Genomic DNA, 22,920 nt, shown 5'->3' on the forward strand with positions numbered 1-22,920 from the left:
ATGAGATGCTCTTCTTCCTGGACGTCGGCCGCGGCTTCCTCCTCCAGCAGCGCGGCGAGCTCTTCCTCCTCATCCGAGTCCATCGCCGAGGCAGGCAAAACGCCGAACACCTTGCGCTCGGTGGGCGTGTACCCGCCGTTAAACCGCGCCTCCGCGGCCGGAAACGGCGGCCGGAAACGCCCAGCTGCTGTGGGAGGGGCTGTCGCGGCGAAGCGCTGCTATTTTCCGGCGGGGAATGGCTATGTAGCGGAGTAGGGCGGCGGCCGCCGCCGGAATATAGCTAGTGGTGGCCGAGGGCGCGGGGGGTGCGAGGCGAGTCGGGCGAAGAAAACCTTAACTTTCCGCTGTCGGCGTGGGCCAGGCGTGCTTTTCCCTAGCGCCGGAGTCCCCAACTGCCCCCCAGCGCGCCGGGTTCGGCCTGTGACCGCCGGGCGAAAACAAGGTCCGAACCGGTGATTTTCAGCGTCCTGGGGACGCGACTAGGCCGCTTTTTCGGCGCCGGCGCCAAAAAAGTGATCTTGGGGAGCTGTTGGGGGCGCGATTGAAGATGCCCTTAGGCACCCGGTACGAAGCACTCTGCGTTGGGAAGTAATAAAAATTCTGGGACGCAACACAGCTAGCACCTTGTCCAGGCACCCAACATTGTACGAGGCATAATGAGAGTAGTAGGGAGGAGGTCTCCAGAGTTTTGCTAGATCACACATGTTGATTGGCAAGGCCTTAAAGGAATTGACTTATCTAAATTTCCTAGACCAAAACAGGACAGAAAAGACATTTTCTTTCATGCACTTTTATTCACGAACGTAGACAATTTTATTTTGACGCTCATAATCTAGCTAAATATACTCTTGTAATTTAGGAGTAGGCTGTCATTTGTGCCTGAGGATTCCCCACTACCAAAACCTTGTACCCATGAACATCTCTGTAGCTTAATAAAGTGGGACGAGATTTCTCTCTCTCAAAAGAAAACAACAACAAGACAGACAACACAATAGGAAAAAAAACGCATGAATTTTGAAGCAGCAATCAACTGTCAGAAAACGACCGACCCAAGTTCAATTTTTTGGTAACTTTCATATTGCTAAAGTGTACATGCATAGCTTTTAATTCTTCCAATTCGCAAAAGTGTACATGTATAGCTTTTAATTCTTTCTATTCGCAAAGAAAAGTTTTAATTCTTGCTTTAATTGTTCCGTTCATTCAACTCCATCCACAGACACAGACGACCACGGTTTGGCAACCAGAAGCAGCGGCGCCTTGAGGCGCACGGAGAGGCCGTGCAGCTCGCTCATGTCCACCGGCGGCATCCTCCCGCCGGTCAGCTCCCAGTCAAAGTTACACACGAGGCTCGCCAGTGCCAGCTCGTTGGACATCATGGCGAACCCGACGCCAGGGCAGCCCCTCCTTCCGGCGCCGAAGGGCAAGAAGGCGAAGTCCTGCCCCATCTTGAGGTCGTACCCGAGGAACCTCTCCGGCGCGAACTCCTCGGCGCGGCTCCCCCACGTCGCCGGGTCGCGGCCGATGGCCCAGGCGTGGATCAGGACCCGGGTGCCCGCCGGCACGTCGTACCCCAGCAGCCGCGTGTCTTCCAGCGTCTCCCGCGGCAGGAGCAGCGGCGTCGGCGGGTGGAGCCGCAGGGCCTCCTTCACCACCGCCTTCAGGTAGGGCAGGCGGGGGAGATGCTCCTCCGTCACGACGGCGCCGGCGCCCGGGCCGACTGCCGCGCGGACCTCGTCCTGTAGCTTGCGCATCTCGTGCGGGTGGTTGATGAGCTCCGCCATGGCCCATTCCAGCAGCGTGAAGGTCGAGTCCGTGGCGGCGGCCAGCATGTCCAGGATGATGCCCTTGATGCTGCCCGTGTCCAGCTCTTCCGCGTCCAGCATCAGGTCCACGAAGTCTCCCTCCTCCTCGGTGGCCGCTCCCGCGCGGCGGCGCTCGCGGTGGTCCGCGATGACCCGCTCCAGCAGCCCGTCCATCTCCTCGAAGACGCGCCTCGTCTTCTTCTCCAGCCCCGTCACGACGTCCACCCATCGCAGCCACGGCACCGTCTCTCCCATGGGCACCGTGCCCAGGAGCTCCTCGATCTCGGCGAACACCTTCCTCAACCTCGCGCCGCCGCCGCCGCCTCCTTCAACCCCGTAGTCCGTGTCCCCGAACGTGCATCGCGAGATGACCGTGTTAGAGTAAACGATGAGGTTGTCGCTGAGGTTCACGACGGCGCCGGCGTGTCGGCGGACCCGGTCGACGAGCGCGGCGGCCTCCTGCGCGCGGACGCGGCCCAGGGACGCGACGCGCCGCGCGTTGAGCATGTGGGTGACGCAGACGCGGCGCGCCTGGCGACAGTGCTCGCCGTAGGGCGCGAAGCCGATGCCGCCGGTGCCGTAGTAGAAGCGGTCGACCATGAGGAGCCTGGGGCGGCTGGCGAAGTCGAGGTCGCGGGTCCTCATGGCCTCCGCCGCCGCGGCCGCGGAGCACGCCACCACGGTGGGCACGCACCCGAGCCGCAGGTGCATGACCGGGCCGTAGGTCGCGGCCAGAGCCCGGAGGCTCCGGTGCGGCAGGCTCCCGAGCAGGTGGAGGTGGCCGATGACCGGCAGGCCCGTCGGCGATGGAGGCAGCCGCAGCTCGCCATGCCTGCCGGCACTGCGGCTGTGCTTCGAGGAGGAGACGAGGACGGTGACGGCGAGGAGGAAGGCGAGGGCGGTGAGGGCATAGGCGGAGTTGAACAGAGCAGAAACCATCTGTGCAGCCATTCTCGACGGCCGGCCGGCAAACTCGACGGAGGGGAGATTGATGGATTTGACTTGAACCACGGCGGCATCGAGATTGCTTATATAGAAGATCGAGAATGGAGAAGTAGTCTCCAAGTCTCTGTCGCAAGCTTAGGCCCTACGGTACGGTACGTGCATGCATGCAGCTAAGAAAGGCATGCAGTAACTCGCTCTCTCACTAAAAAGGAAAACATTAATGAGGCATGTATCAAGTCCATGCTTTTGGTTTTGAGGTGAAAACTTGATTTGGGTCGAATCGTACCGTGGTTCATTTTTTATTAGCATCCGTCATGTGATTAACGTTCATTTTTAGTGAATCCTCGGAGCTATCTCCAACCGGTGCATAAAAATTTCACGTTTTAAAATAATTTTAACGCGTCACTATAGCATTTTTAGAGCATCTCCAACAACCGCGCTAAATAAGCGCCGCGTCGCAAATTTGTCCTTTTTAGCACGCTTGCAATCGATGTAGGGGCTCCAGCGGATGCGCAATAAGCGCGCGCGGCATATAAAGTTGGGCGCGCGGTCCGAATCACCATCGCGCGCTGTGTATTTGATACGCCCGCTTCCGCGCGCCGCACACTCGAGCGCTCGCGCCGCACTCTCTCCGCCACGGCACCTTCATCCCGCCCGTGCTGCCGCCAGCGAATTGACCCGATGAACGCCCGCGTCGGCACCCGCCTAACCCCTTCCTACACCCGCGACCCCTCCGCCACCGCCACAAACCCTTACGCGGGCCGCTTTGGCTTCGCCTCTGCCGAATCTTCTACAAGCACCGGCATCGCGCGCGGCCTTTTCATGCTGCCACGAATGACCTCGGCGGCGGGTGGTGTCGCGCCGGCTGCTCACGTGCGCTGCATTTTAGCGCGTCTACTGGAGCTACGCGCACGCTAAAGTTTACAGCGGTCGCTGGAGCTAGCGCACCCCGTTGCTCCAAAACAGACAATCGACGCGCTGCAAACGCATTTTTAGCGCGCCACGCGTTGGGCGGCTGTTGGAGATGCTCTTAGTGCGCCGGACCCAAAAATGCGCGTCTAAAAGAACACGCAGTGTAAAATGTGAAGCGCGCGCAATTCGACGCCTCAAATTTGCAGCACGCTATAGTGTTTTTCAGCGCGCCCAACCTTTTTTTACATGCGCACTGTTTTACAGCTTTTGCTGGAGCTGTCCGGCGCCCAAAAATCCAGAATTTTAGCACGCGGCACAGTTTTTGGGCGCCTGTTGGAGATGCTCTCACACTAATAGCGCCCATGCGAACTACTACTAGGGTTTTAGAGGTAGTTTGCGATGTTGCTATGGTTTTTGTTTGAAAGTTATCAAATTTGATCGTTCATCATATGAAGTGCTGAACTCATTCTTTCCAGTAAAATGAATTAGATAGCTCCCTGATTTCTGGGAACTTGTTAACTGAGTGTCATATTTGAATGTGTAAACTGAATTTGCTGCTGTTGTGACCTTCTTTAACTGAATGTCCTGCATCTTTTACACTGTCATAACTGAATTTGTGTTGCAGTTTTGTTAAAAGAATTATCTGAATTGTATGTACACTCAACCTTCTGAATTTTTTACACTGTCACAAGTCAGAACTGAATGTTCTGAATTTGTGGAAACGCAGGAACGCAGTGGTGTTCTGGGACGTGGTTCAGCCCCTGTCTGCTGTGAGAAAAGCGTGCCAGGACGACGCGGTCCTCTGGCGTAGTCGCTTCGGCCCCGACCAGCGCGGGCATGTCGACATTTGGTTGCCACCTGTCCCTGCTGCTGTATATGTCTCTCTCTCTCTAGTTCTATGTATATGTCCCTGTCACCTGATATTTCGTAATACAGATTCAGGTGAAAAATAAAAAATAAAAAAGTTCTGAATTTTTGGACACTACCACAACTGAATGTTCTGAGTTTTTGACACTCTCATAACTGAAGTGTATACTTAATGATCTTAGTTTTTTACACAGTGTTTTAACCGAAAGTACATAATTTGTTGGACAATTGAACTTAAAGCACTAGTTGTTGTGACCTAAAAATTCTGAATGGGGCTAGAACGAGACAAGCAACACAGTTCATTCCAGCAGAGGAAGTGCGTATTACCCAGAATGCACCTCAATTCAATGATTTTCCTGATGATTTCCTATTTCCGTGAATGAACTAGCTCAACATGCACCTTAGTTCATGAATGAACTCATGCTTTTGTTAAGCACAAAGGCCAAGTGTTGTTAAGAGTTAAGACAACTCATGTAGTGAACCTGTTTTCATTTGGTCTCTATACATGACCTGAACTACATGACCAAGTGATGTAGAGACAAGTCTGTAATGAACTAGATGATCATCTACTTACTTATCTCTTTTCTGTTTATTTTTAGTATCATTGCCCAGAGAAATCACTATGTCCTGCACTGAACATTTGTACGCTGGTCTGGCCATGCCTATCGCTGGTCCGGCCGCTGCGGCGCATGAGATGATCCTCTACTTACTTGCTCTTATTATTACCCAGAGAAATCACTATGTCTTGCACTGAACACTTGTTATTATCGGCCACGCCCATCGCTGCTCTGGCCGCAGCGGCGCATGATGCAATAATAGAACAATTTTGTAGAGCAATAGCACTAATAGCTCATCATATTAGAACAATACGGTGGTTTGACCAGCGATGAACCGTACGCGCAAGTGTCTGGACCTAAAGTCTGTATTTTGCAACTTTGTGACTAATTTGAACATGACGCACAAGTTTATGAACTAATGGCGTATTTACCTCTAAAAAATTCGCCGCATGCCCCTTCGGTACCGCTTTCCTTTTAAAAAAATCGATCTTTTTCACAGGCTCGGTTACCATGTGTCAGCAGCTGTAGCGGAGTCATCCTTAAAAATATTTTAATGATGACCAATAAACCTAAAACATTTTGACAGTTTCAAGACATACAAGTTTTACGATGGTTGGAAAAAATAGAGTAGTCCATCCAAAGCATGGTTGTAAAATAGGAGGTACCAACTAAAAATTACTGATAATTAGTATCAAAATAGATAGGGCCAGTACAGAAAACAGGTGAGACCAATACCCAATAATATACATTTTTCACTAAAATGTACTCCCTCTGACTCAAAATAAATGTCGTTGATTTAGTACATATTTGTACTAAAGTTGTACTCCCTATTTTAGAAAGTAGGGAGCGGAGTCATCCTTAAAAATATTTTAATGATGACCAATAAACATAAAACATTTTAACAGTTTCAAGACATTCAAGTTTTACCATGTGTCAACCCTAAACCCAACCTGTTTAGCTTCACTTCCTTTTGATGTCGACACAAGTTCTTTTTTTTTGCGGGGGTTCCCTGATTAAATTTTTATGTTTATTGCTTTTACAATTTTATTACTACAGTTTAAGGCACAAATCAATCAAATATTGGGATAACCAATGAGATCATTAGAAATAAAAAAAGACGGATATAGACTTTTTCACATAAACTAAAAAAAAATGGAAGTTTACTAACCCTTCCTTGCCGTGTTGTTGCTGATGTTGATACCTGTCGTTTTTGGCCGCCTGTTGTGATTCCTAGCATAGGGGTCGCCTACAGGAGCCATTATATGGCCGGCCTAATAACCATGTGGCCACGTCATACTGATGTCACTCATGTTTTTTTCCTCCTTCCGTGTTTCTTCATATTTGTTTTACTATTTATTATATTTAGAAATAACACTTTACAAGAAATTTTAAAAAATGTTAATCATGCATTTAAAAATGTTAAATGTGTATAGAAAATTATTTCTTATGTTTATAAAAATGTACAACGTGAAGAAAAAAGTAGTAATGTTAATCATGCATACCCAAAATGTAGTCATGTATACGAAAAATATTAGTCATGTGTACGAAAATTTCTTGTGACATTTTTTGAATTCATGATTTTTTAAATGTGATTTTTTTTCTGAATTTGTCATAGTTTTTATATTGACAATTTTCATTATTCATGAACAGTTTTTGGAATTTGAGAGTAATTTTTGAAAATCGTGAATAAGTTTTGTTACTCGTGAACAAGTGTTTAATTAATTTTTAAAAAACAAATCTGTGAACATTTTTTGTATTCATGAACAATTCTTGAATTCACAAGCATTTATTTGAAATCACAAACATTTTTCGAATTCGTGAGAATTTTATAAATCATATTTTTTTTCTTTCCAAAAAAATAATGTATTCATGAATTTTTTGAATCCATGATTTTTTTAATTTAGAAATAAGTTTTAATAAAAAACCGAAATTAAAGAACCTGCGGAGAAAACTGACATGCAAAGGCCTCACCAACTTTTTGGCATGCTGTGTTGGCAGGGCAAGCTCTGGCGAGAACCAAACAGGCCCTATGTTGGTCGTCGAATAGGGTGGAATCCTATTTAGGCTTAACGTGCCAGTTTCTTGGTTGGGTGTATACCTTGTTGGGCCGGACTATATCCCCTCTGATAGTTCTGGTTTTACGAATCCAGTAGAAGCTTCCGGTTCATGTTATTGGTACAATTTTCTCCTGGAATTTTTCTACCTGTTTCCGTGTGATTTCCCCCTTTTATTTTTATTTTTCTTTCTCCTTTTATTTTTAAAAACAATATTTCCAAATTTGTGAATATTTCAAAATTCTTGACATATGTTTCAAATTCGCAAACATTTTAGAATCCGTGAACATTTTCTTCAGAATTCATGAACTTTTTTCAAACAACCTCAAAATGAGTGTTGTTTGAATTTATCAATCCTTTGTGTTCCCACCCATATCAGAAGAAAACTTTTCCATGGAGTCATGATCACTTTCTCTATTCATGTGTAATAGTTCCAATAGAACTACTTCCACATGCTCAGGATGTCAGGTTTCAATTTTCATTGAAGTACTAGATGATTCGCTTTTACTTGCTAAAAACATCTCCATCCTAGCATTTTCGCGAGAGAACAAGATTCAGATTATAATCCACCATATCAAGAGAAACTTCTAAACCCACCCCTATTAAACTTGCCATATCTAAAAACTTAACATTGTCAGGATGTAAATCAAAAACCTCTGAAAACATACCTTTTGAGCATCCCAAGTTTTTTGGCTCTAACCATAGACATGGCCCTGTCCAACATAGGTATGGCATCCATATTCTTGGACGCAATCCTTCCGCTATATCGTTGGCCACCCAAATCTCTCCTTTACTGTTATCTGCTTGAATACTAGTCATGTCATTCTGATCATCATAAGTTAGCCCCCAAACTAAGAGTCTGAGATCCTTCTCCTTCATCCTCTGGATCAACTACAGAAATATATACTCCTTCATTGTTAATATTCCCAGAAGCCCCCCCCCCCTCCATTAATAGAAAAAGAGTCAGATACATCATCCTTTACACTTTTTTGAGCTGCCAAGTTCTTTGATTTATACAAAAGCTGATATGCCTCATCTTGTTCTTTCAGGCATCAACTGTTTGCCCAAAGCCAACTTATTACTTGTACTAGCACAAATGTGGCTAGCTACCACCTTATCACAATTGGTTTTAGGTCTTTTTGGATCTCTGTCAGCCTCTTCCTCATGCTGAAAATCCATACAATCTTCATAACCTTGAGATAATTAATCCTCACTCTTAAAACATCCCTCATCAGCAACCATTTCAAGTTCAAAGAAAATTATAAACCAGAAGATTTAGAGTAGTAAGCTTAGTCCATCTTGGTATTTTCTGATGATCCACCACAGCCACCTTTAACCTGACCAAGCCAGATTCCTACATAGTCACCACATCCACTTCCTGTGTGTAACCAATCATAGAACAAATATCATTAAGTCCATGAATTGTTTTCATTGTCTTGTGCACTCCTTTAGCTTTTACCTATACCACAACTAGCTTCCCCATAGCCAATGAATCATGATTTCGCAACTTAACATTCACCATGACATTCCCCCTTTCAAAGGAACCCAATCATACACAACATTCTCACTAAGCCTAGCAGCCGATGGAAAGTTGACCAAAAGGGTAACATCTAAGAGCTCCTTGGCCTTCCAATTCCATCTCTAGGGCTAGGCTTCTAACAAGCATGTCAGGATCACACTCCTCTGTCAGCCAGAGTATCTTCCTGACTCTTCATTGAAGGACTCAAGTCTATTGCATGTTATGCAACAAAACAACCCAAGACCTTCCCCTCCAAAACTAACTAGCGTGGCCACACTTTTTTGTGTGTAGTCAGGCACAGAAATCATAAATATGTGTCTCTTTTATGTCATTCACACACTTCACTTTCACATCACAACCTTTTGGTCCATGGTCCTTAACCCCATTTATATGGAAGATAATTTTATCACTCACAGGTACCTTTCCTATAGACACCTAAGGAACCGCAGGACCTCCTACCGAGGTTGCGCCAACAGAATTTTCCTTTGAATATTGAGCATCCACATCACTAGTGCCTCCCCTTCCCTGTGTGTTGCTCCACTAGCCGTAGATAGCACTGAATTCACCACCCGTGTCTTCCGTTGATATGCTACAACTAAGGGAGGGAAATTATTGCTCTGCATAGGGGGTATGTGCAGGTATTGGATCACCCCTGATTCCCACCATCAAAACTCCATTCACCGATATTAGCATCCCTGTGCGGGTACTAGTTAATCTGGTAGTTATTCCCTTGATAATTCCTGTGCGGATGCCTGAAAGAAAATTGATGATTCTGATCGAACTACCCCTGCTGGAAAATGCAATCAAAATTCAAATTCCCTTTCCCTTCACTCCCCCAATCACCTCAACCTCCACCCCAAGCCCAGAACCGAAATGATCTCCCATGGATACACCCGAACTACCGGGCCCCTAGTATCGGCAGTGGAACAACACTAGAGATGAGAGACGATAGAACCTAGTTGCGAACTAGGGTAGGGGTTGGTTAAATACTAGGCCTCCTAAACCCAAACCACCCAGAGGCCTCTTTGTCTCTTTCCAAAACAAGTCCCAAACTCCCCTTATCCCAGTGCGACTCAAAGTGCGAATTGAAACAAAAAGAAGTATCCCCCCAAAAAAACATCATCTCCTAAATCTCCAAAATTTTGTGTTGGCTATCGAGTGGCGAGTAGCGCCCCGTCCAGAACAGCAACTATCAGACGTCAAACTCGTCCATCCTGTCCCATGGGCAACCAAAGTGGATCAAGGCCAACACCAACTTCCACTCGTTTTCCCGAACAATTTAAAACCTTGGACTAGTGTTACTAACTGAATTAGAACAGGAAAATGAAGCAGGAGCAGATTTGCAACTTGGAGCAGTGTTCACATACCTAAAATCCGGCGGCATCAACTTCGCGGGAATTTGAGCACACTTGCGTTTCAGATAGCTCGCAAATAGCATCCAACTTCGATATCTGCTTCTTCACCTTGTTTTCCCCAGCTTGCTTTTGAGCACGATCCAACGCGCCCCCAAAGGTAACCAAAATAAGAGTTTCAACACTCCTAATCCTGGTCAACACCAAAGCAAACATCGTCTTCATCCAATTGCCGCAGCGCCCAAAATTAGCCACCTGGTCGAACAACATCAAGGGATTCCGGTGCATCTCCACCTCCACACCCACAAAAACTTGCAAAATGCAGCACCCTAGTGCCCTTTTTCTGGGGAACATTAAAGGAAACACCTGGCTTCTTCCTGCGAGTAAATGTCGGGCCAACTCCGATGAGAGTTGAGATGTGAAATCGCCTCAATCCCTTGCTTGTTCTAGCAACCGATAAGTTAGGGGATCCACATGTTCTAGAAGAGGCGGAACACTTGTTGGATACAGATGCATTCTCATCTCTCTTTGTGATGCAGATCCTCCAATTTTGCCTTTGGCTCCGCCCAGAGAATTAAACCCACTGACAGCGAAGGAGGGTACCGCTCTCTGAATCTGTTCCCTCGAAGTAGATCCGCTTCGCCAGATTCTCTCGCTCTTAATTCGCTCGAGCTCGACAAACCTACCTCTCTCATCTGGATCTCAAGATTGGGTCTTCCCTCGTCGCCTGCAACACATCCTTCCACTCCCGCACGAACTGGTCCACGAGAAGGCGTCATCGCGAAGTCTCGCAACCCTCTCCAACCACAACTGCTCTCTTGTCGCCTCCAACACCTCCTGCGACATTGAGGAAATCCGCCGCAACATCTCCGGGGATGCCATCGCGAGGCAGCGCTCCAACTCCTGCCGGGCGAGGCGGGAAATGTTCTACCATCGATCCGCGCTGGGACCTCATATGACCGCTCATACGACCGGGCATACTCGTGTGATAGGCTGTCTTTGGCTCTGGAGGAGCTCCTACCTTGGTCCCTTTGCTTCATTCTTTTTTGATAGTTGATTACACTACAAGGATTCGGGTCTATTGCAACAAAATTGTTCGTTGCAATACATACTGATTTGTGGCGATAAGTACTTATTGCCACGAAACAGCATTCGTTGCGACTGGACGCATGGTAATAGGTTATTGCCACAAAAAAGCAACTGTGGCAATAAAGTATGCTATTGCAACAACCATGTGGGGAGTCGCCACACGTTTTCCCGTGGCAACACTCATCTGATGCCACAATTTATTTTGTGGAGATAGCTTTAATGCAACATGTAATGAATCATGGCGACTAATAGCTCGTGGCGATAGTCATTTGTGGCAACAACCTATGCCAACGACCCTCGTTTCGTGGTGCATACTGTTCCGTGGCAACAGTCAATTGTGGCAATAAACTATGGCAACAATCCTTGTTTTCATGGCATTAGGCATTTTGCCACGAACCGCTACACTTGTGGCATTAAATTATGGCAACAAATATTCCAGTCGTCGTAACAGGAAATTGCAACAAACTAGTTTTGGCGGTGATAAATAGGTATCACAACAGGTGAAATGTTTGTAGCGAGAAACTATTGCGACAATTTAAATTTTCGTGGAGCTAACAAGTGGCAACCAAAAGTGGGTTGTGGCAACAGCCTATTGCAACCTAAAAAAAATACAAGCATTCAATTACAATATTCAAAATCATACATATAACATGTAGATTCATAAAATTCATAATTCTGATAGCAAATATCCATCAAATGAAACTCAAATGTAATTTAGCCATCCTAATCAACTGCCAAGACTAAATTGTTCGTGCTCTAGAGTCCACTCGAGCTAGTTCTTTGGATCCTGCAATCAAGAAATTAAAAAAATAGTTCTAGTTAATGAGTCCAACATAACATACGCCATACAATTATTCCAGCCCCATTGTTAAAAGGAACTGTTGCCAGACTAGGGGATCAGAACAGTTTTACAAGTGTAAATGTCTAAAGCATAAGCACAAGTACATGTACTAAAATCTTTCACTATTGATTTAAGTTGTGGCTCAATCTATAGTTTCAGTTAAGTTCATGTCCCTAGCTAGCACACTCATTTTTTTAAGTTGTGACTCGATGCAGCAACAATGCATGGTGAAAGAGAAGACGCGTCTAGCTAATTATGAAGGCCAATCACATGCTCACTTGAAAGTGGACCATGAGTTTCAGGTTCTTTGTTTTCAACATCTTAAACGTGCTTTGTCCTAAAAACGAAAAGAACAATTATAGGTGCGGTAACCACTGTCAATTGCTTTGGATTCATGCAAAAAAAGTCTGGGCAAACATAGAACCACGCCTCATGGTGAAAAGTAAACATATTGCATGTCAAAAGACAAAGTTGTACTAGAGGAGCGTCAATTAATTTGGATTGGAGGAGCAGATATAATGTTACCTTGAACTTATCCGCAGAACCAGCTTCTGCATAAGCCTCAGCAGCTTTGGAGGCAGGTTCTTGTAGACCAAGGACTGGGCAACGAGGGTCGTCAGCACCTGCATCGTAATCGATAAATGAAGCTCCAGCCGCAAGAAAAATGCTGAATTAACATTAATTTTTAAACGAAGGGTTAACAACAGTTCTGGCTCAACCATAAAATCATAAAACAAAAATATATACTGAAGACTGGAAGCCCAGCCCTGACAAGAGCTCATTGAACTCATAAAAGAGAAGTGAGATACTTTTTAATATGTTGGGTCGTGCAATAACTATTGGACGAAGCAGAAGCACTCAATAAGAAATATGATTGGTTTTACCATTTAGGAGGAGTGGACATGGTGCAATCAGAGGAACTGAGTAGGGAGCATCAAACTGTTAAGCCATAGAAGGTGCTATCTTGTCCCAAACCTGGTAAAAATATGTCAATACACGATCGTCAAACATTTACAATGGAACAATCAGAAATAAATGTCAAATAAATCAGATAGTCACCTTTTTCACAACCTCTGCATCTATTTCACTCTTCCCTGAATCAATTCTTGCTTCTATAGGAAAGACAAAACAACATAGATACTTATATGTAAATGTTCTGAACTGATACAATATATTCAGCTGTGATCTATATTTTTCAATGGTGTGTGCCCAATCTTAAAGAGGATGCATGGTATCTAACCTTCAAATAAATGCTTAATGCTATCAACTCTAGCTTGCCACATGTCATTATCTACTGCCCATTGATATCCCTGTAGCCACCACAAAGAGCAGTGCTTTACTTACATGGGACAAATCACAAAACTATGTGCACCCATAAATTACTGCTGTGTGTACCTGAACACCAATTATTGGAAGAACAACATTGTACCGTGTATCCACCAAAGCAGCAAAGCATGCATGCATTCCTGTATTCAGCTCCAAATAAAAAAGATAAATTTTCTAAAAGTGAAGTCTATGTATTAATCCAGTATCATGATGCAATCATGATCTATAATCCCTCCGAGTGATTAACCAGCAATCCCTATCCTAGAGGTATCGACATCGTCCCTTGCACTAACATAATCTCCAAGCTTTATCAAGTCCCACACCTGCACATGTTCCTCACTCAGTATCGCAAAAAAACAGGCACAACATGTTTTGAAGTATGATATACCAGGTCATACCATAGAAGACAATCATAAGGAGAGAACCAGACCAAAAGAATAAATCCAGAATTCAACTGAAGTGCCAACCCAGATAGTGTAGTTATGGCACCAGTACAGCTGGACTAACACCAAAAACAGTGGTAATCCAGAGCTAATACTTAATCAGAAATAATTCCAATGCAATCCCTTGTTAACCTTCCCAAGCTGCCTCCGCAAGGCCGCTCTGTAACTCATCAAGATATCACCACCACTATGTGCTAGCTTTGCTTCCTTTCGTAGGATTCAAGAACAGATTCACATACATCTCTCATCATTTTAAGTGCAGCTGGCTTATCAGTCACATTATTAAAGCCTAACTTCTCAATGAGCTGCTACAAAGACAACACGCCGGCAATAGCAGATATTCTTCATACCATTGTTGCTTCACAAATAAAATAAATATTGGTACTTTTTGGTTTGATTAGTACTCATACGCATACAGTTGCAGAATTATGTAGAGCAGACGTGAATACTAACATCTCATATTGAACTCCTCGTGGCCTTCTAGCTCTGGGTGTCACCATCACGATCACCCATCGTCTTCATCATCCGACATCTTCACAATAAAATCAGAGTAAGAAACATTGTAGTCATGAACTACATTATGCGAAATTATCAAAAACAAGAGATACTACATTAGCAGTGCATGGCTCCTCCATGGCCGCCCGGAGGAGGGGAACCAGGCGACGCCCGCTGGCTCGACTTCGCCCAAACGTAGACGCCGCCAAGGGAGGGCGCACTGGCCGGGGTTCGCGGTGGGCAGCACGGGGAGCGGGGCGCTGCCGAGGGATGTCGCCCTGTGACGCAGTGGACGAGGCGAGCGGGCGGCGCGCTCGCGAGTATCCCGCAACGGACGAGGGGCGGCGGCCGTGGGCCGGGGTCTCCGGCAGCGGGCGAGAGCGACGGCCTCTGACAGCGGGCGGGGTCGCGCGGGTGTCGGGCAGCCGACGGGGCGTGCGGCGGCGAGCGGGCATGGCCGAGGACACGGAGACGCGGCCCGCATCGGAGGGTCCGGAGGAGAGGGAGGAGGGCGAGATCAAGGACGACGACTCCTCGTCGGCGGCACCGCGCGGCACGCTGGGCAAACGCCGCATCCGCTGGACGACGCTAGGATTTCTGGACGTTCTAGGATGGGAGGAGATCGGGAGAAAGAACAACCTGAACCAGGGACGAGAGCTCCAGATCTAATCGCCGGTGAAGACGCGTGTGATTTGGTTTAGAATAGTAATCGTGGGTCGTTAGGAAGGGTTTTTAGCGGCAAGATAAATACTCTAATTTTTTGGTGGGAACACAAAATATTGGCGCAAACTACAGTAAACCAAAATTATGTGGTGGGAAAATAAATTTTTTGGAGGGAATGTTTAGAATAATGAAATAAGTTGGAAAAAATAATATTTCAAAGCAATATGAGATATATATGTTGCTAAATCGTCTCACGATCGTCATCTTCCCTCCGAACTAGATCGCGAGATTCCTGATGAAATCGTCCCACGTCCGTCATCTTCCCTAAGTCCGGCGGTAGGCGGCATGCGGGAAGCCCGCATCCATGGCCGGTGGAGAGGCTCGAGCTCGCGGGCGAAGGTCGGGTAGAGGGACAACGGAACTGCTTGGTCAGCACCGAGGATGGAGGAAGCGGGCGACGGGAGCCATGGCCGACCAGGAGCGGCGTGCAAGGTCAAAGGGGCGGCTCACCAGCCGGGGCTTGCCGCCCGGGTCAGGACGGCACGAGCTGCAGCCTGATAGGGGTGGCCATCGCGCAAAAGTAGGGTCGCGACCGGTGCTAGCGCGTTGTCGCCGGACGACCCGGTTGTAGGTACAACCAGGTTTGCACTACAATTTCAAGAATCATCAGCAAAAACTTGGCTAGTTTTGAACTACAACTCACAGAAACCTCATGTGGCCCTCGCTTTAAAACTACTAGGTAATACTCTTGCCTTGGAACACAAGTACAAATGGGATGGGTTGGTGAGACGGTCGATCTATATCAGTCTCGATCTCACATTTTGATCTTGAGATGGGGTGATCTCAACATCTTTCATCTTACCAAATAGTCCATGGAGGGTTCCTCCGCGCCAGAGTAGGTCCAACATAATCATGTCATTTTTGTTTCAACGAAAAACATAAAAATTCAACTATGTATATTAACAACCAATCCAATTTCGTTTTGAGATCTGTTGTGTTAGCAACGTGTTGTTTCATCATGGATCTACAATTGTGTATCTTTGTTTACTCCCTAGTTGCCATGACAAAATTGAAACTTGGGATATATGTCAAATATTTGTGCCCTTGGCCGTCAGATCCGTCCTGCATCGGATACACGCACGAGGGGGTGAAGGGGCCTTGGCGACGCTGCCGCTGGCCCGGCTTCACCCGGTCACGCCCTCTGGCAGCGACAGGGGAGGGGAGGAGCAGACGGCAGGGCATTGGGAGGTCTCTAGGGATCCCTCCCGTCGTCGTCCGCAGCTCGCGCCACCTGGTGCTTGGGACCACGGATCCGGTGAGATAGCCGCCGCTACCAAGACCCAGCACACCCCACCACCGGAGGCCACATCCATGTCATCCACCTCCCAACGTAGCCGCTAGGAAGCCGGATCACGCTGTCACGACCCACCGCATCGCGACGCCCTTATCCATCAGATCCGTCCGGCATCGGATCCATCCACAAGGGGGTGAAGGAGCCCTGCCGCCGACGTCCTTGTTGGAATATCATGGTTTAGTTGCTATATCCACTTCTACTCGTATAATTGATGCTACTGTTGTAGTTTAATTTAAAAAAATCATCAAATTTTAAAAGAGTTCTTCAAATTTTAAAAAAAGTTAATCAATTTAAAAAAGTTCATTTATTTCGAAAAAAATTCATTTGTTTTTTAAAAAAGTTCATCAAATTTTTAAAAAGGTTCATTTATTTTTTTAAAGTTCACAAATTAGAAAAAAAAATCATCAATTCTGAAAAAATCTTCACGAATTTGAGTAAAAGTTGATGGATTTCAAAAAAAAGATTCATCAGTTTTAAAAAAAGTTCATAAATTTGAAAGGAATCCGCACATTTAGGAAAAATGATAAAGGAAGAAAAAAACAGAAATACAGAATAAAAACGGCAGGAGAAAAAACACGAAATAACAGAACAAATAAAAGAAGTAAAAAAAAGCATGTATATTACAACCGATGGGATAGCCTAGTGGTTTGTGTTCTTTTCTTTTGTACGGAGATATCATCGGATCGATCTTGTCAGCTGCACTTTTTTGTGAGTTTGACAAAAAGAAATACAAAATTATACAACTATGACCGGATTGATCCTGTCAGCTGCACTTTTTTGTGATTTTGATGAAAAGAAATACAAACTTATACAAAATTATAATACAAAAAAAACAGATACAAAAAAACGCAGCGGACCAAAGTATACAAACATATACGTCTGCTATTTCAAACAAACGACGCAATGGAGCAAAGGCAACTTGAGGAACGGGCGCACACTGCGCTGCTGCGCTGGGCCGACCCATGTAAGGTGAGCCCTTCCTCGAGCGCAGTTAACTGCTCGGTCGGTCCCCCCTCGACGGTTGACTTTTCCAAAAAAAAAGAAAAAAAAGAGAAAAAACCGCAAAAAGATAAAAAATAGTGATTTTAAAAAGTTCACGGTTTTTTAAAAAAATGTTCACGAAACTGAAAAAAAGTTCACCAATTTTGAAAAATGTTCATCGAAATAGAAAAAATTTATCAAATTTGAACAAAATGTCATCTAATTTTTTTTAAAAAAATTCAATTATTTCCAAAAAAAGTTCATTGAATTTTAAATAAAGTTCATCAATTTGTAAAAAAGTTCACAGAAAATGAAAAAAGTTCATTATGTTTAAGAAATGTTCGTTCTTTTTTGGAAAAATAAACAACAATATGAAATAAAAGAAAAAGGAAATAAAAACCAAACTAAACTAAACCAGAAAGAATTAAGAAAAAACCCGGCTTCAGCGAACTGAATAAAGAACAAGACGTCCAAAACGGGGAATACGGCGCACAAGCAGTGAAGTACTCCAATTGGTTGCGCAGGTAGTGGCGGAAGAAAGAGAAGTCTCGAGTTCGAATCTTCATGTCGTACTTTTTTGGAAATTAACTGAAAATGACATAAACATGTAAAAATGGGCTGGCCCATGAAGGAGCGACGGGTGTGCGCCTATGACTGTAATCGGCGACGTTTAGGGAATGCCGGTTCTTGCGCGTTTTTCAATCCCTTTTGTTTTACCGAAGTTTTGCAATTAACTTATGGTATAAAAGAATATATATGCCTCCCGTAAGTACTAAGAACTAACTCATGTAGTGACGTAGCGGTCAGAGTGCTTGAGCAGTAAGCGGCCTCTCCAGGTTCAAATCCCAGCAGGAGCACTTGCCTTTGTTTTTTGTAAATTTTCTTTTTTGGGAAGACTCCTTTTTGGCAAATAGGGGATATACATGTTATTAAATAGTAAAAACTAAGGGTTTTTTTTCGTAAAAGAACATGCCATGTTAGCACCTAACAGGCGGGCCCCAATGGTCAGATACATCATCAATACGCTGTTATACGCAGTTTAGATCATTTCGTAACAGACTGCCCCAGACATGATACTGACACATAAAAATTACAAAAAGTGGTACCAATCTGCATGTACTGCCCCAGTTGTGATACTTCCATTCAATTAACTCACTAAGAATTAACTCATGTAGTGGCGCAGCGGTCAGAGTGCTTGAGCCGTAAGCGGCTTCTCCAGGTTCAAATCCCGGCAGGAGTACTTGCGTTTGGTTTTTGTAAATTTTCTTCTTTGGGAAGACTCTTTTTTGGCAAGTAGGGGATATACATGTTATTAAATAGTAAAAACTAAGGGGTTTTTTTTTCCGTAAAAGAACATGCCATGTTAGCACCTAACAGGCAGGCCCCAATGGTCAGATACATCACCAATATGCTGTTATACGCAATTTAGATCATTTCGTAACAGACTGCCCCAAACATGATACTGACACGTAAAAATTACAAAAAGTGGTACCAATCTGCACGTACTGCCCCAGTTGTGATACTTCCATGCAATTAACTCATTTTCGATTTCCATATGACAAGTCCCTGTTTCGGCAGAAAACACCCTAGTTTTAAAATGGCAACAACTTGACCATTTCAAATCCAAATTTAACAAATTAAATATATATTCCTATCAAGAAAGTGTGTCCTATCCATTCATAAACTTTTTCCATTGTTTTGATTAATTGAAATTGGTGCAATTAAAATAATTACTCCTTAAAGCTTGCAAAAATCATAGCTTAATATCTATAAATTTGAATAATATATTTTTCACTGTTTTACTTGTAACTAATGCAACGGCACACTGATGTTGCAATATATTTCCGAATATTATCACAAATAGTTATTCTGTTGAAATACCTCGTCTCCATTACACCAAATTTTCTTCTTTGGGAAGACTCTTTTTTGGCAAATAGGGAATATACATGTTATCAAATAGTAAAAACTAAGGGGTTTTTTTTGTAAAAGAACATGCCATGTTAGCACCTAACAGGCGGGCCCCTATGGTCAGATACATCATCAATACGCTGTTATACACAGTTTAGATCATTTCGTAACAGACTGCCCCAGACATGATACTGACACGTAAAAATTACAAAAAGTAGTACCAATCTGCACGTACTGCCCCAGTTGTGATATTTCCATGCAATTAACTCACTAAGAACTAACTCATGTAGTGGCGCAGCGGTCAGAGTGCTTGAGCCATAAGCGGCCTCTCCAGGTTCAAATCCCGGCAGGAGCACTTGCGTTTGGTTTTTGTAAATTTTTTTCTTCGGGAAGACTCTTTTTTGGCAAATAGGGGATATACATGTTATTAAATAGTAAAAACTAAGGGTTTTTTTCCGTAAAAGAACATGCCATGTTAGCACCTAACAGGCGGGCCCCAATGGTCAGATACATCATCAATACGCTGTTATACGCAGTTTAGATCATTTCGTAACAGAGTGCCCCAAACATAATACTGACACGTAAAAATTACAAAAAGTGGCACCAATCTGCACGTACTGCCCCAGTTGTTATACTTCCATGCAATTAACTCATTTTTGATTTCCATATGACAAGTCCCTGTTTTGGTAGAAAACACCTAGTTTTAAAATGGCAACAACTTGGCCATTTCAAATCCAAATTTAACAAATTAAATATATATTCCTATCAAGAAAGAGTCTCCTATCCATTTATAAACTTTTTCCATTGTTTTGATTAATTGAAATTGGTGCAATTAAAATAATTACTCCTTAAAGGTTGCAAAAATCATAACTTATTATCTATAAATTTGAATAATATATTCTTTCACTGTTTTACTTGTAACTAATGCAATGGCACACTAATGTTGCAATATATTTCCGAATATTACCACAAATAGTTATTCTGTTGAAATACCTGGTCTCCATTACAACAAATTGGCTGTCTCGCGCAACGGAATTTGTTTGTCGCAATATCTCTACCATATTGCAACGCCGATGTAGTTTGTTGCAATAGTTAGCCACTTTTTGCAACAATATTTGTAACTAATGCAACTTTACACCGATGTTGCAATATCTTTTCGAATATTGCCACAAATAGTTATTCTGTTGAAATACCTAGTCTCTATTACAACAAAATGACTGCGCTCACGCAACGAAATTTGTTTGTCGCAATACCGCTACCATATTGCAACACCGATACAGTTTGTTGCAATATGAGGCCAGTATTGCAACAAAGTTAGTATTTATCGCGACGAAACTAAGTTACGGCAATATGTGCCGCCTATTACCACAACCGGAGAACTTGTGGTAATATTGCGCTTTATTGCAACAAATCGTAGTTGTAGCAATAAATTTTGTTGCAATAGACTGGAATCCTTTTAGTGTTATCACATTAAATAACATGATTCCACCACCATTTTCTGGGATTCCTTACATAAAACTTTCTTTGCTCCAAAAGACATCACCTGCGGAATACGGACAAAAAGTAATGCACGAACATGGTAAAATTCCACAAAGCCGAGCATGTAGGCATAAAACAACTATCAAAATCAGCACATAAATTGGAATCGTCGGACTCAAAAGTGCGAATTAAAATGAAAAGATTAAAAAACAACATCTCTTGAATCTCCATCTTTTCATGTCAGCGAATGAGTGGCGAGCGGTGGCCCGTCCAGTCCGGCCACTGTCGGACGTCGAACTCGTCCATCTTGTCCCATGGCAACCAAATTGGATTAGGGCCAACCCCTACTTCCACTAGTTTTCCTCGAAGAATTTGAAACCATGCACTAGTGTTACTGACTGAATTAGAGTAGGGCAACGAAATAGGGGCAGATCCGTGACCTGGAGCAACGCTCACATACCTAAAATCCAGTGGCATCAACTTCGCAGGAATTTGAGCACGTTTGCATCTCAGATAGCTCACAACAACATCCAGCTTTGATCTCTGTCTCTTCACCTTGTTTTTCCCAGCTTGCTTTTGAGCACGATCCAATGCATCCCCAAAGGTAACCAAAAAAGGGGTTTAACACTCCTGATCCTCCTCACCATTAGAACAAACATCATCTTCATCCAATTGCTGCGGCACCCAAAATCAGCCACCTGGTCAAACAACATCAAGGGATTCCGGTGCATCTCCACCTCCACGCCCACCAAGACTTGCAATGGAGGAATCCAGCACCCTAGCTTTGCGATGCGGATCCTCTGATTTCGCCCTCCTTGCTCCGCCCAAAGGATGAAACCTACAAGCGGTGAAGGAGGGGACGGCAACATCCTTGCACTCTCTCATTCCGTGCCCTCGAAGTAGATCCGCCTCGCCAGATTCTCTTGCTCTCGATATGCTTGTGCGCAACAGAGCTGTGCATACCTATCCCATCCAGATCTCGAGATCCGGTCTTCCTCTGTCGCCTGCAGCGCGGCCTTCCACTCTCGCACGCACAGGTCCACGAGAAGGCGTCATCGCGAAGTCGCACATCCCTCTCCAACCACCGTCGCTCTCTCGTCGCCTCCAACACCTCCCGCGGCATCGAGCAAATCGGCCGCAGCATCTCTGGGAACGCCTCGTAGACGAAGGGGAGCGGCGTCTCGAGGCGCCTCCAACTCCTGTCGCGCGAGGGGGGGATGTTGGACCCACGGATCCATGCCGGCGAGGAAGCATATCGGTGGAGGAAGCGGCGGCGGGAGCGGCGATGATGCGGGGATGGGAGGTCGCGGGAGCATTGGTAGACCCGACTGACTAGAAGCCCGAAACACAAACCGGCAAGTTAGGCAAATTATAAGATTTATTTATACTAATTTCAGAAAATAGAAGGATGTCAATATTCATGCACAAGCTCATTCCACCCACATATAGCAAGGTGAAAACACTCTGCATGCTTCCTGCGCATCTGACCAGGGCACGCCCACACGTCACCTAGACCACCCGATGACCAAATCGGACGGCTTGGCAGGGTGGGTACGTAGTAAGAGTGAATCTGGGAATATGGTATAACCGCGGACGTGTTGTTTAGCAACTAGTAATGCCCTTGCCAATATTCTTAATGACCGTCCCACTGTATCCATGCTAGCTTTTCTTGCCAACGCAGCTTTTATGCATGCATGCTGGCGTGCTTTAATTTGGCCCCTGTTTTAGCCCTCGTTGATCATCATCCGTTCATGCTATTAGTAACCAATAATGTTCCTGCCAAATGGTGCTGGATGACAACCGGAGCCATTGTTATCTCGTGTTAATGTGCATCCTCTTTTAGCCCGTCGATCGCCCGTGGAACCAAGAAATACGAGTGCACTTTCGTCTCGATTACCTCCACGTGATCCATTCGTTGTGCTGCTGCAGGAGAAAGAGTGACAGAGAATCCGAACCATCTCTTGTGAATCGCTGGCCGGTCGGTAGCATGACTTCGCCGCCGGCGCCTGGGAGGTCGGAGCACGCCGGCGGTGGCGGCCAGTTCCACGTGCTCAACTCCAGCAGCGGCGGCGGCTCTGACGCTGGGCAGCCCAACGGCGCGGCGTATCGGCAGCAGCTGCCTTCTCCACGGGCCGCTGCACCCGCCAACGGCGCGGCGTACCGGCAGCTGCCGTCTCCACGAGCCGCCTCTCCTGCCAACGCCGTCGCGCAAGGTAACGGCGTGACGGCGTATCGGCAGCTCCCGTCTCCGCGAGCCGCCGCTCCAGTGAACGGCGCGACGGCGTTTCGGCAGCTTCCGTCTCCGCGAGCCGCCGCTCCGGCGAAAGGCGTCG

The 22,920-nt window shown here is 45.3% G+C and overlaps 1 protein-coding gene across 1 annotated transcript; it reads right to left on the reverse strand.

Moving 5' to 3' along the window:
• Positions 1-1,116: 1,116 nt before the first annotated feature.
• Positions 1,117-2,779, reverse strand: LOC125549446 ((+)-menthofuran synthase-like). The gene has a single exon (XM_048712857.1). The coding sequence runs from the start codon at positions 2,751-2,753 to the stop codon at positions 1,197-1,199; it is 1,557 nt and encodes a 518-aa protein (XP_048568814.1). The 5' UTR covers positions 2,754-2,779; the 3' UTR covers positions 1,117-1,196.
• Positions 2,780-22,920: the final 20,141 nt, after the last annotated feature.

The sequence above is a fragment of the Triticum urartu genome, chromosome 3 (genome assembly GCF_003073215.2).
Source record: "Triticum urartu cultivar G1812 chromosome 3, Tu2.1, whole genome shotgun sequence".
In the NCBI taxonomy this organism is placed as follows: domain Eukaryota; kingdom Viridiplantae; phylum Streptophyta; class Magnoliopsida; order Poales; family Poaceae; genus Triticum; species Triticum urartu.